The sequence below is a fragment of the Hippopotamus amphibius genome, chromosome 5 (assembly GCF_030028045.1).
Source record: "Hippopotamus amphibius kiboko isolate mHipAmp2 chromosome 5, mHipAmp2.hap2, whole genome shotgun sequence".
In the NCBI taxonomy this organism is placed as follows: Eukaryota; Metazoa; Chordata; class Mammalia; order Artiodactyla; family Hippopotamidae; genus Hippopotamus; species Hippopotamus amphibius.
In genome coordinates this window covers 118,818,922-118,838,110 of record NC_080190.1, presented here as the reverse complement: position 1 = coordinate 118,838,110, position 19,189 = coordinate 118,818,922, and the positions used below count along the sequence as shown (strand labels likewise).

The window sequence follows — 19,189 nt, the reverse complement described above, 5'->3', positions numbered from 1 at the left end:
CAAGTGAATGTTTTCTCTGCTACTTAGATATTTTAAATCTGCTATTATTCCTCTGTGTCTTCTGTGTGTGTGTTTTTTTTTAACTACATCTATCAGAAATATAAAAAATGCAGTCTTCAAAAAATATAAGGGATGCAGTTTAGTAAAATAGACAATTCATTTTTGCTGTTTTTCTGGCTCATTTGGGGGTTTGATTGACATGGAATGTATTTGGACCATCTAGGAGTCCAACATGAGTAAATACTACTATAGAAAATCTGGAACTGGGGAACCACTGTTGGACCCAGGGAGGGAGACAAAAGTTGAAATAGATTAAACTTGAGAATGAGGCGTTCATGGGTCTGTTCAGAAGCAGGAGTTAGTAGTCAAAGCCAGTCCTTGGTTGTCCTGGGTGATTTCAGTGTCTTTTGAAACTTAGTCTTATATTTTCTTCACTTCCTCTACTCCTGTTACTTTCGCTTCTATTCCTTTTCTTATACCCAGCACTCATAGGCAACACCTTAACTTGGTCACCCTCACAACAGTCTCAAACCTCTGAAATCTTAAGCCTCAGTATGTTCCTTCTAGATCACACCATCTTTTCACTGTTATCAGCTGACCCATATATCTATGGACCAGTAAGACTGTCACACAAATGATGGGCAAGACATGGCACTGTGTGCTGTGAGGGTAGACAAGATAATCCATGCGAAGCCCTGCGTACTGTTGACTTGAAAAAATATATATGCACAACCTGAGGGTTGCAAGTTAAGTTTTATTTGGGACAGAATGAGGACTGCAGCCCCGGAGACAGTGTTTCAGATAACTCTGAGAAACTGCTCTGAGGGGGCGAGGGGAGGAGCCAGGATATATAGGAGTTTTGCACCAAAGAGCAGGTAATTGGGAATGTCAAAAGATTATTGTTAAATAAAGAAAACCAGGTATATCAAGGAATTTAGCACTTTTCTATGTATGGGAAGATGCAAGAGTCTGGGCTCACTGAAATCATTCCTTTGGTGTGCACCTTAGCTATCTGGGGCCAGTATCCTGTATTTTCACATCCTGAGTTTCCTCAGGGCTCACTGCAGGGAATGGCTGCAGTCTGAGGGCTGCTAGATGGCAGGTATTCTTTTCAGTCCTGAGTTTCCTCAGGCTCACCAGCTCACGTTGGAGGACTGCAGTCATTGATGACAGTGACATATCAAACAAGATATGGCAGGAAATATTCCATTTATAAATATTCCATTCCATTTATAAATATTCCTTTTATCAGTATCATAATTGGTACCTAATTAGTGTACAATAAAAGTATGCCAGTGGTGGGTTTTTATTGTTATTGCCACCTTACAGCAGAATAGCACATTAACTTACTTAATTCTCTAAGTGAACTCCCTGATTTTACACATTGGATTTTTTTTTTTTCTTTTGGCTGTGCCGTGCGGCATGTGGGATCTTAGTTCCCCGACCAAGGATTGAACCGCCCCCTGCATTGGAAGCATGGAGTCCTAACCACTGCACCGCCAGGGAATTCCCAAAACTTATGCCCCCCCCCCCCTTTTTTTTTTACAGATTGGATTTCTGTATATTTATAGGGTCACAAATCAGAACACAGACCAGCACCTTCATCCAGTTAATGGGACAGTGAATATTGGGCTGGGAATAAAATAACTGTACAGAAGCATATAAAAGCCCTCAGTGTTTCTTTGCTATGTTGTTTGCTGGAATGGGATTCAGAGGTTTTGATTTGCAGTGATTCTCAATACTGGATACATATGTAAATCACCAGGAGCTTTAAAAAATAAAATATCCACGCTCAGGCCCCATCCTCCAAGGCCCCACGCTCCTCACAAAAACATTTACAGAATTTATAAAGAATATAGATGTCATTTAAGGCTTACTAAATCTGAATTTCATATATTTGAATTTTTTTTCATACATTGGTTTTTTAAAACCTCTTCAGGAGCTGCTACTTATGCAACTGAGGTTGAGGACTTCATTTACAGATTGTGTTTTAGTATTTTGCTAAAGAAAGTTTAAAGCAGTAACATAATTATCTGTTGGCAGTCATGAAAGTAATTGCTAAAGCACCTTTGGGGTCATTTTTATAAATTTAAATTTTATAAGTTAAAGGAAAACATGGAATTTAAGTGGGCTTATTGGGGTAATAAACACTACACAAAAAAATCTAAGGCCAAAAAAAAGTGGTCTTGCATAGTATCAGGTAAGGAGTGGGTAGGGCCTTGGCCCTGTGCTGTAGTGGTTTGAATCCCTACTCTGTCACTGGCAGACCTCTGGGTAATTTAACCCAGATTACCAGCCCCCCCCCCCCCCCCCCCCCGCCCCATGGAAAACCTTCCCCAGGCTATTTTCTTAGATTGCTAGTAGTGAATTGTTGGAATTGGTAGTGGAGGGAATGTTCTATAACCAAACAAGTAATGAATAAGATTCTCACTGAAGTTTACATACTGTGACTAAATCTGGAAGTAAAACAGCCGCCTGCTGCATGGTAGCCTGTCTTTATTTAGCAAATAAACTTGAAATCCATGCATTCTGTTAGGTGCTGATGGTCAGTGGTGAACCAAACAGACATGATCTCTACCCTTACTGGGATACACTTCAGTGGGAGCGATATTAAACAAGGAAATACGCTAATAAACATAAAATTATAATTCACACTAAGTGCCATGAAGGAACCATTGGTATAGCATGGGGAGACTAACAGTGGCTAGAGTCCAGGAAGGCCTCTCTGGAGGAATGACAATTACAGGTTAGAAAGGGCCGGCCCTGAGAGAGCTGGGGAGAGCGGTGGAGGCAGGAGCAGAGTTGGCAGAGAAAACAGTGAGTGCAGAGGTCCTAAGGCAAGACAGAGGTTACTTTTGGGGAACTGAGACAAGGCCCCTCTGTCAGGAGCTAGTGAGCGGGCAGACTGTGGTACCATGGTCTTTGATGTCTGAGCCACCCAAGGATAAGTACCTGGGTTCATAATAAAATTCATTGTTAAACTTAACATTTTCCCTAGTTACTGTCTGGTAATCTGGAATATGCTAGCATGGGCTGTCATACTGTATGTGATGTCCACTTCTTGATACTTTTAGCTATGAAATGGCCGTTAAGGATAAGTGAATCAGATACAAGCATCACATTTTATGAATTTGGTGGCGTGGCTAGTGATTTGACCCCAACTGTGCAAATAGCTAATGTCTATGATGTTTTATTCATCCTCAGTAATTGCCTTCTCATAGACTTGTTTCTGCGTGGGGTACTGTTACTTTCCTTCCTAGGTTATTTTGAGAGGTGTACACACACATTTCCCTCCCTCTTGTCTCTCTGGTCCTTTTTCTTCTTGTTCTCCCCTCCCCTTACTCCCCTCCCCCATTCTAGGTGTGTCATGGATAGAAAGCATTAATAAATGCTCAATTTTTTTTTTTTAAGTGACCACATCACTTAGCAGTGTTAGTGCCAAAGTCTTAGTTAGAACATTTGGCTTGGTGTTCTTCACACAGGTATACTGCTTAGCCTATTGGTGTCACTGTATGTCACTATATTAAAATGCAGAAATTCTGCTTTTAGTTTTTCTTACTATGACAGGAATTGGTAGAAAAAGGAATAATTAAATCTGTAAGTAAAAAAGCTAGAAGTTAGTATTTTATTGTGTTGCTTTAAGAATACACATTTTGCATTTGGCTGTGAACAATTGGAGGTAAAATAGACTTGAGTATATTTATTGTTAACACCCTTTTTGGCAAGAAACTGAGAGAATCCCAGTTCCCAGTACCTACGTGTTTATTTTCTGAAAAGTCATATGAGGACAAAGTGAGCTCTTCTAATATTTTATTCTAAGTATTTCAACTTTTGTACAAGCTTTATATTTTTCTTTTATGCATTTTATTAAATAAATCAATTTCTTCAGTATAGTTTTACATTATCAGAATATTTTAAATTACCTAAAATTACTTTAGTAAAATTCTTGAAGTATAATTGAAACTTGGATAATTTAAATTGTATCAAATGTTGATTTGAATTTCTTAAGATCAGTAAAAATACAATGCTGTTACTGAATTTTGCTCTCTGTGAAATGCTTTTCATACTTTCTAAAAGGAATTTGGGTACTTTTAGATCCGTAAGCAGTAATTTTAATTTTGTTTTGTAATGCCCTTTATTTTGAAAAAAATTTTTTCTCTCCCTTCACTGTTGTTTTTTTTCCCCCCTACTAACAATAGCTGTGGTAGGACAGGACCTTGCTGGAACCTTCAGTAAGTTGACCTTTTCTTTTTCAAACTTCCCATCAATCATGCATGCATGTCAATAGTGGCATCTAAATCATACTTCCGAGAATTCCATGCCCTCAGTCCCCTTGTCTGCACTGACCTCACCTAAACTAGCACTTTATTAAGTGAATTGTCCTTCCTGCTTCATGCTTATGCTACTGAGTGCACATTTTCAGCAACAATTGAAGTAGCCTTTTAAAAAAAGATGAGTATTACTATTTTTTCAGTAATTTTTTCTATTTTTATTTTTTATTTTCTTATGAGTTTGGTTTTGCCAGGGACTTTGTTAGACCTCTTTTTTGGTAGCATAAATCACTGTTATAATGTAGATATGTGACTTAAATAGTAAAACTACTTTGTTTTGTGGGGCAGGATGTCAATTAGAAATGATACAGATATTATCAATTCTGGAATTGGTTTTTGACAGAATCATTAACATTTTCATCTCATTGAGTACATGTTATAGACATTATTTCAGTGATTAAATAAGTCATTGTTTAGTAAGATTACACACTAAGTCCATAGAATAATTTTTTTTAAAGTTTGTGCAGAAAGCAACAATTCATCTTTAATATGTGAAGTATTACAGATGTAAAATTGAGAAATATTGTATGACCTTTACATTATAAAATACTTTGAAAAGCTGTCACAAAATGTGTTTAACTTATACTTTTGAGTATTCTTAGAAAAGTATCATTTTGCTTCCTTTTATGAACAAAAATATCTGGGAGGAAAACAGCAATTTTTGTAACTTTTATGGGCAGGTAAGAAGTCTTAAGGTCAAAAATGGATTTTGTTTATCTTAAATATACCTTTCTTCCTACCAACTAGTAACTGTTGGAATGAAATTTTATTTTCTAAACAAAGCATTATGTAACCAAATTGATCTTCATGAACTAGCACCTTATGGAAGGCACCATTCAGGTTTTACATTTATGATCTGTCACTTGTACAAAGCAGCCCATTAAATTCTGTATCTTCTAGGAGCTTCCATGGAGTTTGGTGACCTTTCTGTTCCTGAATCTCCATGTAACCCACTTAGGATCTCCCTTTTATAATGTTATGGGAGTATTAATATACCATTCTGTTCTCAATAATGGGTAGAAACAGAATATTTCTTGATTCGCAGGCTCTTGAGATCAGATGTGATGCCCAGTTCAGTTACATTATTTAAGTTGTACAAGATTCCCATTTCCTGAATAGCTGTTTGTTTATTGATTTATTTGGATAAATTTATGAGACATATAAGGGAGAAGTACAAAAATCTTCTTTTTTGATTTTTCTTTGATCATATCCCTTAACAATGTACTTATACTTTTTTCCTCTTCTAGCCACAGTCACTCCACTACATGCCTTAAAACATTGGTATTTTGAAAGCTCTTTCATCTTAATCCCATTATTATTTTGTTTTGTTTTGTTTTTGCCCAGGATTAAGTTCTTAAATCTCTACTCTTCTGATATACTTGTTTTCTTTCTTGCCTGTACCCCGTCCTTACCAAAAGCCATAATTTAAGGCATTTAAATATTTGATATTCTTAGTATCTTATTGCTAAAATGTCAGTTTTCTAATACTACTCTATTAAGTTGATAATGTTAGGTAATTATGATATCAGAATGGGTACACATACTAGTAGCCAATATGTTTAGTTAAAATTTTATTCATAATATTAAGATATTTAAAAATTTTAACCATATTAGTATTATGTGATTATATGGTATATTTTTACAGCTGAGGAAGAAGTATTATTTAAGTGTAGCTTCCAAAAGCTTCATCAGGCAGTAACAGTAATAAGGTTCAAACAAAGCATGGGTTATAGTAGAACTTTTCTGATAAATACGTTAATATGTACTTTTTGGCCTTTTAAACTTTTTTCTTCAGTTAAAAAGTCTGCATTTTCTTTTTTATTTAAACCTCACTTCAACTTGTAGGATGTATTATATTAATCTGATAACTATTTTTAAATTATTATTCACTGGCCATCTGGCTCTGAGGCATTATTCTTATAACAAAACTTAAAATTAATTCAATTATTTTTCTATTTTTCAGAACTTGCATACTTTTTCTTTGTTACGTTTATTTGAGAATATTCTGTTCCTTCATCTATGTGTTTAAGGTTAGCTAGAGAATTCTGTTCTGCTATTTGTATTTTCAGTTCTTTAACGTAGTTAATACTTTTATTTAAAAATCAAGAGATTTAAAGATATTTTAAAATGTATTTTCAATATTATAACAGCATGTCTATAATATCCATTTAAAAATATTCCCAGATTTAGCACAAAGCAAGGTCACTTGCTTGTTCTTGTTCCTGTACTTTTTACTAAATCTTTTCAGAAAAGAACGGATTTATAATGCTTAAATTCTAAAAATTTTCTTAATGTTTTAGGATGCACAAAAGTTTTTGTTTTTTTTTAACCAGTTTCATTTGACCTGTAAAATAAAAATTGAATAAATATAATAAGTAAATAAGCTATAATTCAGAGATTGCATACACTATTAAACAACACTATGACATAACTAAAGGTCCCTTTCGTGAGACCTTCAGTGGAAATGCTAGAAACTGCCCATGTGTTTGTAATGCTAGAGCTGATAATTTTCCTTTAGGTAATTAAATGTTTTATTCTACCACTTTGGTGCCAGATGAAGAACTTTCCTGTTTGTAACTTACAGCTTACCAACCCTGCAACAGAGTGGAGCCCCAGCCACCCAGGAGAGGATGCAGTGGTGTCTTTTGCTGATGTTGGATGGGTAGCCAAAGAAGAAGGAGAGTGTTCAACAAGACAAAGGTTAGTCTGGATGGGCTGAGATGCAGTATTTACAGATATTATTTTAAGATGATGCCTTTGCAGTATTTCCTTTGCAGATCTCTAGAAACCCAGTTCTTTTTTTTTTTTTTTTGAGTGGTCATCTTTTCTGTTCATTTTAAAGACTCGGCTAGTATTTGTAAAGTTCTTAGAGACATAAAACTGTGTCCTAGGTCCTTTATAATTACAGAATTCCCAGCCCTTGGGAAGTTTACATTCTAAAATGAGAAATCAGAAAGACCTATCATAAATATGTTTAGGTAAGTAGAGTAATTATAATGGGGCAAGAGTAATTTCATATGAGTGGTATTAGCTGAATAAAATAAGAATCAAGTAATCCAAGAGCAAAGAAGGAATTTGATTTGAATGACAAGTAGGAGTGAGGACATAGCAGAAGATGAACAAGACCAGATTATTGCAGGATTAGCAAGTAAAGCCTTCTTTTTTGAGATGTTTATTTTTTTTAATTAAACTTTTAATTTTGAGGTAATTGTCGATTTTTCACATGCAGTTATAAGAAAGAATACAGAAGCATTTCCTGTACCTTTTACCCAGTTTTCTCCAATGGTAACATTCTGCAAGACATGGTACACTGTCACAACCAGGATATTGACACTGGTAAGGTCAAGATGCAGAACACTTCCATACTACAAGAGCCACTCATGTTGCCCTGTTGTGGCCCACCCACTTCGCTTCCATCTCCAACCCCTCCTTAATGAATGGCAACCACTTATCTGTTCTCCATTTTCACAGTTTTGTCATTTCAAGATAGTTATATAAATTGAATCATACAGTATACATCCTTTTGGGACTGGCTTTTTTCACTAAGCATAATCTCTCATGATTCACCCAGATTGCTATGTGTATCAACAGTTCCTTCCCTTTTAGTACTGAGTGGTATTCCTTGGTATAGATGGACCACAGTTTGTTTAACCATGCACCAGTTGATGGACATCTGGATTGATTCCAGTTCTTGGCTTTTAATGTCTGTACACATTAGTGTAAATGCATACAGGATTTTGAGCCAGCCTAAGTTTTCATTTCTCTGGGATAAATGCACATGAGTGCAATTATTGGTTCATATGAGTCATAAGGTAGTTGCAAGCGTATTTTTAAAGAAGCTATTTTTCAGAGTGGCTGTATTATTTTACACTCCCACCAGCAATGTTTGGCTACGCCAGCTTCTCTGCTTCCTCACCAGCATTTATGATGTCACTCTTTTTTCCTTTTTTTTTTTTGGCCATTCTAATAGGTGTGTATTGTGCATCTCATGGTTTTAATTTGTGTTTCCTTAATGGCTAATGATGTGGAACATCTTTTCATATGTTTGACATCTTCATATCCTTTCGAATAATATGTGTCTTCATGTCTTTTGTCCATTTTCTAATTGGGTTTTCTTTCGAGAGTGCTTTGTATTTGCTAGATATGAGTCATTTTTCAGATATGTGATTTGTAAACATTTTCTCCCAAATAAGGGACAAGTAGGACAAGTTAAAGCTTGTCTTTTCATCTGTTTAAAAGGGTCTTTCACAGAGCAAAAGTTTTATATTTTAATCTGTTCATTTCTCCTTTTATGGATCATGCTTCTGGTGTCAGCGTAGGAACTCTGTGCCTAGTGTTAGATTAGATCCTTTGGATTTTCTCCTGATTTTGTTTTTTGTCTCTGTCTTTTTTTTTTTTCCTTAAAACTCTCTACCATGGCCTATAATAACTTATACACTCTAGTTTCTTTTTATTTATTTTTATTTATTCATTGGCTACATTGGGTCTTCATTGCTGTGCACAGGCTTTCTCTAGTTACGGCGAGTGGGGGCTACTCTTCGTTATGGTGCATGGGCTTCTCATTGCAGTGGCTTCTCTTGTTGTGGAGCATGGGCTCTAGGCATGTGGGATTCAGTAGTTGTGGCTCACAGGCTCTAGAGCGCAGGCTCAGTAGTTGTGGTGCACGGGCTTAGTTGCTCCACAACATGTGGGGTCTTCCTGGACCAGGGATCGAACCTGTGTCCCCTGCATTGACAAGCAGATTCTTAACCATTGCTCCACCAGGTAAGTCCCTGGTTTTTGTTTCTTTCTAGTTTACAGTTTTATGTTTTACAGTTAAGTCTTTGATCCTTTGTCTGGTTTCCGTGTCAGGGTAATACTAGCTTCAAAAAATGAAGCTTATCTATTTTCTGAAGAGATTGTATAGAACTGGTGTTAATTCTTTAAACATTTAGAAGAATTAACTGCTGAACCATCTATACCTGCTGATTTCTTTTTGGTGAGACGTATTTGTTTGTTTATTTTCATGGAAAGGCATTTTATTTTAAACATACCAATGTGTACCTGTCAATCCGAAACTCCCAATCTATTCCTCCCCCCACCTTTCCCCACTGTTCCCCGCTGGTAACCATAACTTCATTCTCTAAGTCTGTGAGTCCTATTTGTGTGTTGTAAGTTCATTTGTAGCATTTTAGATTCCGCATATAAGCGATGTCACATGATATTTGTCTTTCTCTGTCTTACTTCACTTAATATGATAATCTCCAGATCTATCCATGTTGGTGCAAATAGCATTATTTCATTCTTTTTAATGGCTGAGTAATATTCCATTGTATATATGTGCCACATCTTCTTTATCTGTTCATCTGTCAGTGGACATTTAGGTTGCTTCCATGTCTTGGTTATTGTAAACAGTGCTGCAATGAACATCCGGTGCATGTCTCCTTTTGAACCATGATTTTCTTTGGATATGTGCCCAGGAGTGTGATTGCTGGATCATATGGTAGCTGTATTTTGAGTTTTTTAAGGAACCTTCATACTGTTCTCCATAGTGGCTGTGCCAATTTACATTTCCACCAACAGCGTAGGAGGGTTCCCTTTTCTCCACATCCTCTCCAGCATTGATTGCAGATTTTTTGATGATGGCCATTCTGACTGGTGTGAGGTGATGTCTCATTGCAGTTTTGATTTTCATTTCTCTAATAATTAGTGATATTGAGCATCTTTTCATGTGCTTCTTTGCCATCTATATGTCTTCTTCAGAGAAATGTCTTTTTTTGATTGGGTCGTTTGTTTTTTTGATATTGAGCTGCATGTGCTGTTTGTAAATTTTAGAGACCAATCCCGTGTTGTTTGCATCATTTGCAAATATTTTCTCCCATTGTGTGGGTCGTGCTTTCATTTTGTTTATGGTTTCCTTTGCTGTGCAAATGCTTTTGACTTTAATTAGGTCCCATTTGTTTATTTTTGTTTTTATTTCTATTACTCTAGCAGACTGATCGAAAAAGACATTGCTGCAATTTATGTCAAAGGGTGTTCTGCCTATGTTTTCCTCTAAGAGTTTTGTAGTATCAGGTCTTACATTTAGGTCTTTAATCCATTTTGAGTCTGTTTATTTTTTTTAAAGACTCACTGTAGGTTTCTTTTAATATAAATTTATTTATTTAGTTTATTGGCTTCATTGGGTCTTCATTGCTGCACACGGGCTTTCTCTAGTTAATGTGGGCGGGGGCTACTCTTCATTGTGGTGCGCGGGCTCCTCATTGTAGTGTGCGGGCTCCTCATTGTAGTGGGTGGCTTCTCTTGTTGCGGAGCACAGGCTTTAGGCGTGTGGGCTTCAGTAGTTGTGGCACATGGGCTCAATAGTTGTGGCTCACGGGCTCTAGGGCACAGGCTCAATAGTTGTGGCACATGGGCTTAGTTGCTATGTGGCATGTGGAATCTTTCCAGAGCAGGGCTTAAACCCGTGTCCCCTGCATTGGCAGGAAGATTCTTAACCACTGCACCACCTAGGAAGTCCTTGAGTTTATTTTTGTGTGTGGTGTTAAAGAATGTTCTAATTTCATTTTTTTACATGTAACTGTCCAGTATTCCCAGCATGATTTATTGAAGAGACTTTCTTCTGTTGTATAGTCTTGCCTCCTTTGTCATAGATTAATTGGTCATAGGTGGAGCTGAGTTTTGGTGAGTTTTTAAATTATGAGTTCAAGTTCCTTAATAAAGTTATGTGACTGTCTTATGAATTTCATATTGGAAGAGATGGTGTAGTTTCATCTAACTGGTTAGATTTATGTGTATAGAATTGTTCATAGTATTTCCTTATTATCCTTTTGATAGCTACATGGTCTGTAGTAATACATCCCCTGTTTCATTCCTGATATTAGTAATTTATGTGTTTTTTTAAAATATTTGTCAATTTTATTAATCTTTTCAAAGAACAGGCTTTCTTTGATTTTTCTGTTTTTTGTTCATTTGTTTTCAATTTTATTGATTTCTGCTAATATCTATTATTTTCTTCTGCTTTATTTTGCTCTTTTTCGAGGTTCTTTGGGTGAGAGTTGATATTATATTAATTTGAGATTTTTTTCTAATATAAGTATTTAGTGCTATAAACTTCCTTCTCAACACTGCTTTTAGCTGCATCCCACAAGTTTTGATATATTGTATTTTTATTTTAATTCAGTTCATTGTATTTTTTAATTTCCCTTGAGACAACTTCTTTTAACTGTTGAAGTTAGAAGTTGTTTGGTTTCCAAATGTTGGGAAATTTTGCTATTATTGAATTCTAGTTTGATTCTATGTTGGTCAGAGGACATACACTGTATACACTTGGTCATTGAATAACACAGGTTTGGACAGTGTGGGCCCATTTATATGCAGAGTTTTTTGATAGTAAGTACTATAGTCCTACATAGTCTGAGGTTGGTTGAATCTGCAGATGCAGAACTGTGGATACTGAGGAACTTGCAGGTATAGAGGGTGGACTATAATTTATATGCAGATTTTGGACTGCGGGGAGGGTTGAAGCCCCTAGCCCCTGTATTGTTCAAGGATCAATTGTATTTCCATTCTTTTAAATATTTGTTCAGGTTTTTTTAATGGTCAAGGATATGGGCCATTTTGGTTTATCTTCTGTGGGTACTAGAAAAGAATGTGTACTCTGTTAGTGGAATGTCCTATAAATATCAAATAGTACTTGTTGGTTGATGGTGTTGCTAATAAATTCTTCTGTATCCTTCTTGATTTTCTGTTTGTTCTAACAATTGTTGAAAAGGAGGTGTTGACGTCTCTAACCATATTTATGGATTTGTGTATTCCTTTCTGTTCTATCAGCTTTTGCTTTTCATATTTTGGAGAGCTATTGTTTGTGCATACATATTTAGGATTGCTGTGTCTTTTGTCTTTTTACTATTATATAATGTCCTTCTCTGTCCCTGATAATTTTCTTTGCTCTTAAGTCTATTTAATGTTAATATAGTCACAACTGGATTTTTTTTTTTTTTGGCTGTTTACATAATATATCTTTTTCTATTCTTTCACTTTCATCCACTGTTAGTATTTGTCTTATATTTTGAGGTGCTTCTATGTTGGGTGCATATTTATTTACAATTGTTATATCTTCTTAGATTGATCCCTTGATCATTATGTAGTGTCCTTCTTTGTTTTTTTGTGACAGACTTTATTTTAAAGTCTGTTTTGTCTAACATGAGTAAATTGCTACTCCAGCTTTCTTCTGATTTCCATTTGCATGGAATATCTTTTTCCATCCCCTCACTTTCAGGTCGTATGTGTCCCTAGGTCTGAAGTGGGTGTCTTGTAGATAGCATATTATACAGGTCTTGTTTTTGTAACCATGCAGCCAGTCTTTGTCTTTTGTTTGGAGCATTTAATCCATTTATATTTAAGGTAATTACCAATATGTATTTCTTATTGTCATTTTGTTAATTGTTTTGGATTTGTTTTTATAGGTCTTTTTTCTTCCCTTTTTTTGTTTTCTTGTGATTTGATGACTATCTTCAATGTTATGTTTGCATTCCTTTTTGTTTTTTGTGTGTATATCTATTGTAGATTTTTGGTTTGAGGTTTTGGTGTAGCAGTCTATGTGTATACAAGATTGTTTTAAGTTGCTTTTTTCTTCTTTCAAATGCATTTCCAGTATTCTGCATTTGTACTCCCTTCTTCTCAAGATTACTAGTTTTGATACCATATTTGTGTGTGGATGACTTCTTGCCTTTATTGTATTTTTGCCTTTACTGCGAGCTTTCCCATTTGTAATTTTCTTGTTTCTAGTTGTGGCCTTTTCTTTTCTGGCTAGAGAAGTTCCTTTAGCATCTGTTGTAAAACTGGTTTGGTGGTGTTGAACTCTTAGCTTTCATTTGTCTGTAAAGCTTTTTTTTTTTTTTTTAATTAATTTATTTAATTTTTTAAATTTACTGGCGGCATTGGGTCTCCATTGCTGCACTCAGGCTTTCTGTAGTTGCAGAGAGTGGGGGTTGCTCTTCATTGCAGTGTGCAGGCTTCTTATTGCAGTGGCTTCTCTTGTTGCAGAGCATGGGTTCTAGGTGCGTGGGCTTCAGTAGTTGTGGCTCTCGGGCTCTAGCGCACAGGCTAAGTAGTTGTGGCATGTGGGCTTAGTTGCTGTGTGGCATGTGGGATATTCCTGGACCAGGGATTGAACCCATGTCCCCTGCATTGGCAGGCAGATTCTTAACCACTGCACCACCAGGGAAGCCCTGTCCATAAACCTTTTGATTTCTCTGTCAAATGTGAACAAGAGCCTTGCTGGGTAGAGTATTCTTGGTTGTAGGTTTTTCCCTTTCATCACTTTGAATATTGTGCCACTCTCTTCTGGCCTGCAGTGTTTCTGCTGAAAAATCAGCTGATAACCTTATCGGGATTCCCTTGTATGTTATTTGTTGCTTTTCCCTTATTGCTTTTAATATTAATATTTTCTGTGTATTTAATTTTTGTCAATTTTATTAACGTGTTTTAGTGTGTTCCTTCTTGGGTTTATCCTGTATGGGACTCTCTGCTTCCTGGACTTGGGTGATGGTTTCCTTTTCAATGTTAGGGAATTTTTTAGCTTTATCTCTTAAATATTTTCTCAGGCCTTTTCTCTCTCTCTTCTTCTGGGACCCCTATAATGTGAATGTTGGTGTGTTTAATGTTGTCCTAGAGGTCTCTCAAACTGTCATTTCTTCCTTCCTTCCTTCCTTCCTTCCTCCCTCCCTCCCTCCCTCCCTCCCTCCCTCCCTTCTGTTCCATGGCAGTGATTTCCACAGTTCTGTCTTCCAGCTCAGTTAGCTGTTCTTCTGCCTCATTTATTCTGCTATTGATTTCTTCTGTTCTTTTCTTTTTTCCCCTATTGATTTCTTCTGTTCTTCTGCCTCATTTATCCTGCTATTGATTTCAGTTATTGTATTGTTCAATTCTGTTTGTTCTTTATATCTTCTAGCTCTTTGTTAAATATTTCTTGTATCGTCTTATCTGTGCCTCCTTTTTTTTTTAATTAGTCTGGGTGTTCAGACCACAATTTATTTTATTTATTTATTTATTTATTTATTTTTAAAATTTATTTATTTATTTAATTTGTTGCTGTGCACGGGCTTTCTTTAGTTGTGGTGAGTGGGGGCTACTCTTTGTTTTGGTGCGCAGGCTCCTCATTGCTGTGGCTTCTCTTGTGGAGCATGGGCTCTAGGCACGTGGGCATCAGTAGTTGCAGCACATGGGCTCAGTAGTTGTGGCTCATGGGCTCTAAAGCACAGGCTCAATAGTTGTGGTGCACGGGCTTAGTTGCTCTGAGGCATGTGGGATCTTCCTGGAGCAGGGCTCGAACCTGTGTCCCCTGCATTGGCAGGCGGATTCTTAACCACTGCGCCATCTAGGAAGCCCTGTGCCTCCATTCTTTTTCTAAGATCTTGAATCATCTTTACCATCATAACTCTGAATTCTTTTTCAGGTAGATTGCCTATCTTCACTTAACTTTTAGTTGTTCTTCTGGGCTTTTATCTTGTTCCTTTGTCTGGAGCATATTCCTGTGCCGTCTCATTTTGTCAAACTTTCTGTTTGCAGTCTCTGTTCTGCAGGCTGCAGGATTGTAGCTCCTCTTGCTTCTGCTCTCTGTCCCCTAGTGGGTGAGGCTGGTCTAGAGGATAGTGCAAGCCTCCTGGTTGGAGGGACTGGTGCCTGGCCACTTGTCCCTCTGGTGGGTAGGGCTGTGTCAAGGGATGTGTTTAGACGTGGCTGTGGGCTCAGAAAGACTTTAGGCAGCCTGTCTACTGATGGATGGTGGTGTGTTTTTGCCCTGTTGGTTGTTTGGCCTGAGGCATCCCAGCACTGAAGCATACATGCTGTTGGATGGCCCAGGTCTTGGTATCAAAATGGCTGCCTCCAGGAGAGCTCATGCTAATGAGTACTCCCTGGTACCTTTGTCACCAGCATCCTTGTGCCCACAGTGAGCCACAGCCCTCCCTGCCTCCCCAGGAGACCCTCAAAGACCAGCAGGTAGTTCTGCCCCAGACTCCTCTGAAGTCACTGCTTTTTCCTTGGGTCCTGGTGCACACAAGACATGTGTGCCCTCCAAGAGTAGGGTTTCTCTTTTCCCCCGTCCTGTGGAGTTCCTGTGATCAAGCCCTGCTGGCCTTCAAAGCCAAATGCTCTGGGGGCTTCTCCTCCCAATGCCAGACCCCCAGACTGGGGAGCCTGACATGGGACTCAGAACTCTCCCACAGAAGTGGGAGAGTCTTTGTGATATAATTATTTTCCAGTTAGTGGGTTGCCCACCCAGTGGGTATGGGATTTGATTGTATCGTGAATGTGCCCCACCTACTGTATCGTTGTGACCTCTTCTTTGTATTTGGATGTGGAATATCTGTTTTGGTAGATTCCAGACTTTGTCAATGGTTGGTCAGCAGTTAGTTGTGATTTGGGTGTTTTTGTGAGAGGAGGTGAGCTCAAGTCCTTTTACTCTGCCATCTTGTCTCCTCACCTGTCTGGGGCCTATGACGTGGTCACAGTTGCTGTTCTGCTGCGACGTGGCCTTGTCATTTGGCTGTGGGCTGGCTTGCTTTTGGTATCCATCAGGCTGGGACTGAGCCCTGCCATTATTTTTTAAGGTACTTTTTCAGCTTTGCCCTTTTACTCTTCTTCTGGGACCCTAATGACACAAATATTAGATCTTCTGTTGTAGTCACACAGGTCACTGAGACTCTGCTCGTGTTTTTTCCTAGTTGGTTCATTTTTTGTATCCCAGATTGGATAATTTCTATTGTTCTGTCTCTAAGTTCACTGATTATTCCCTTTGTCTTCTCTATTCTTCTTTTGATACTATCCACTGTGTTTTTTATTTCAGTTATTTTACCTTACAGTGCTAAAATTTTTATTTGGTTCTTTTTTTAAAGTATTGTTTTCATTTGTTTCAAGAGTGCTGGTAAATGCTCACTGAAGCCTTTTTTATTGTAGCTGCTTTAAAATCTGTCAGATAATCCTGACATCTTTTGTCATCTCAGAGTTGGCATCTGTTGATTGTCTTTTTTCATTGTGTTCTTTCTGGTTCTTGGCATGAGGAGTGATTTTATTGAACTCTAGATAGTTTGAGTATCTGAGACTTTGGATCTTACATAAACTTTTTCTTTTAGCTGGCTTTCACTAATGGCAAGGGAAGAGTGGGTGCCACCGTGTTGCTACCAGGTGGGAGCAGAAGTCCAGGTTTCCCATTCAGCCTCCGTTCACCCCTGAGAGCAGTGCTCCTTATTATTACTGGGCAGCGATGGGTGCTCTGTCTTCCCATGAGGCCTCCTGGGACATCATCCTAGCAGATAGGTCAGGATGCCTCATAGCTGGATGGGGTGTAATTCTGGGCTCCCACATTGTCTCCACTATCCCACAGGGAGGTGCGGTAAGTCCCTGCTTTCTCTGGGGAAACCCACCATCTTGTAGGGTTTGAGGCATCTCCTTACAGCCTAGAAAGGAGGAAAGTTAGCCTTTGTTGCATGGTGGAGGTAGGGCCACAGAGTTTTCTGTGATGTTTGACTGGAGTAGAGTGGTTATTTTATGTAAGTTATCTATCGTGGGAGGCGGCCCCTTTCTTGGTCTTTCGGCTAAGGGAGCAGGCTTTTGTTGAGGCTTTTTTTTTTTTTGTAACCCCTGCATCCATTGGCATTTCTGGGTTACCTGTTATTCTAGCACCCAGTCTGGGATATATGAGGCAAAAGGAAAACGCAGGGAATTCACTCCTATGCTGTTTTTTCTTTTTCTTTTATTTTTTTTGGATCTCAAGGTCCCACTCAGTCTACCTTCTCTCCATCTGAAAGTCTTCTTAGATTTATTTTACATATAATGCCCAGAGATTTTAGTTGTAGTTAGGAGGAAGAATAGTGAAAAGTTCATCTGCTCCATCTTCCTAGAAAGAGAAGTCTCTAAAGGGCTTTTAACACAAATGTTATGTTTGCACCTGATAGAACATTATGGGGTAGCTATTATGGGGATTGTGATTGCAGAGTAATTGAGTTGGCATAATGGATCTGGATAATGGAGTTTGTCTATGATGTTGAAAGTTATTGGCTAAATGATCTTTGAAAAGGTGGCTGGCAGTATTCTAGGTAAAGATAATCTGAACTTGAACAGAAGTGAGAAGGAAACAGAGGAGATCCAGTTGGATTTGCATGGTGCTCTAGAGGAGGAAGTCGACAGACAGGTGGGAAGTGGCCTCAGAGTTCCAAGGTTAGTGACATGGTCCACATGACTAGAGAAACTGGGCAGACTTTTTCTTTTGCAGTGTGGTGTTATGTCACCTTTTGCATCAGTTGTGATTAACTGTGGATGTGTATAAATGTAGATGGCTGGCTGTTATTTTCCTGTGGCTGATATCCTGATAAAACAGGCTGGCACGTCTAAGTTTCACAGCTTCCCACAGAAGGGAGCTTTGAGGAAGCTCTATTTGATCAGTCTCACATACAAGATAAAGTGTGTTTCGTACAGACTGATGAGCTAGCAAATTTACCATATAATGTATTTTAATCAATAGGACAAAATAGAAGGATGAGAGCTGATGGAATTTTACTGTCTTGACAATTACTTAATATTAGTATTCTTACCATGCAGTTTGAGTCCTTTTTCATCTGTCACTTTGATATTAACTGCATTTGTAAGGCAATTTTTTTATAGCTTAAACTTATAACTTAACTTATAACTGTAACTTAAATATTAAACATGAGTGCTTTTAAGATTTATATGTTGCCATTTGAGTGTTTCTCTGCCACTCATGTTTATATTTATATGAAAGCCAAAGATATTCAGTATATTTATTTTTCCTTGAAATTTATGTTGATGGCTTTTTTTTTTTTTTTTACAACATTTAATATTTTTAAAGTATTTTATTTATTTATTTATTATTTGGTTGCACAGGGTCTTACTTGAGGCTTGCGGGCTCCTTAGTTGCAGCAGGCGGGCTGCTTGTGGCATGCAAACTCTTAGTTGCATACGTTCTTTTTTATATTCTTTTTTTAATATTCTTACGGTTTGTCCCAGGATATTGAATATAGTTCCCTGTGCTGTACAGTAGGATCTTGTTCATCCATTCTATATTTACCAGTTTGCACCTGCTAAGCCCAAACTCCCATTCCATCCCTTCCTCACCTCCTCTCCCCACTAGCAACCACAAAGTCTGTTCTCTATGTCTGTGAGTCTGTTTCTGTTCATAGTTAATTTCATTTGTGTCATGTTTTAGATTCCATGTATAAGTGATATCATATAGTATTTGTCTTTCTGACTTAGCTCACTCAGTATGATAATCACTAGGTTCATCCATGTTGCTACAAATGGCATTATTTCATTCTTTTTTCTCCATTCTTTTTTTTATTTAATTTTTTTTTTAATGATTCCATTGTATATGTGTACCACATCATCTTTACCCATTCATCTGTTGATGGGCATTTAGGCTGTTTCTGTTTAGGGGTGCATGTATCTTTTTGAATTACAGTTTTTTCTGGATATTGCCCAGGAGTGGGATTGCTGAATCATGTAGCAACTCTATTTTTAGTTTTTTAAGGAACTTACATACTGTTTTCTATAGTGGCTGCACCAGTTTACATTCTCACCAACAGTGTAGGAGGGTTCCCTTTTCTCCACACCCTCTCCAGCATTTGTTATTTGTAGACATTAAAAAATGATAGCCATTCTGTTCATTGTGAGGTGGTAGCTCATTGTAGTTTTGATTTGCATTTCTCTAATAGTAAGTGATGTTGAGCATCTTTCCATGTTCCTGTTGGCCATCTGTATGTCTTCTTGGAGAAATGTCTATTCAGGTCTTCTGCCCATTTTTCAGTTTGAGTTGTGTTTTTGTTGAGTTGTATGAGCTGTGTGTATATTTTGGAAATTAA

At 37.5% G+C, this 19,189-nt stretch overlaps 1 protein-coding gene across 2 annotated transcripts in view; it reads left to right on the top strand.

The window, feature by feature from the left end:
• Nucleotides 1-19,189, top strand: part of MTFR1 (mitochondrial fission regulator 1) — a 50,318-nt gene that overhangs the window by 19,680 nt on the left and 11,449 nt on the right. For both annotated transcript variants that reach the window (XM_057735493.1, XM_057735494.1), the window contains exon 4: nt 6,916-7,031. In XM_057735493.1, the coding sequence (XP_057591476.1) occupies nt 6,916-7,031 (116 nt within the window). The remainder of the gene's footprint in view (nt 1-6,915; nt 7,032-19,189) is intronic.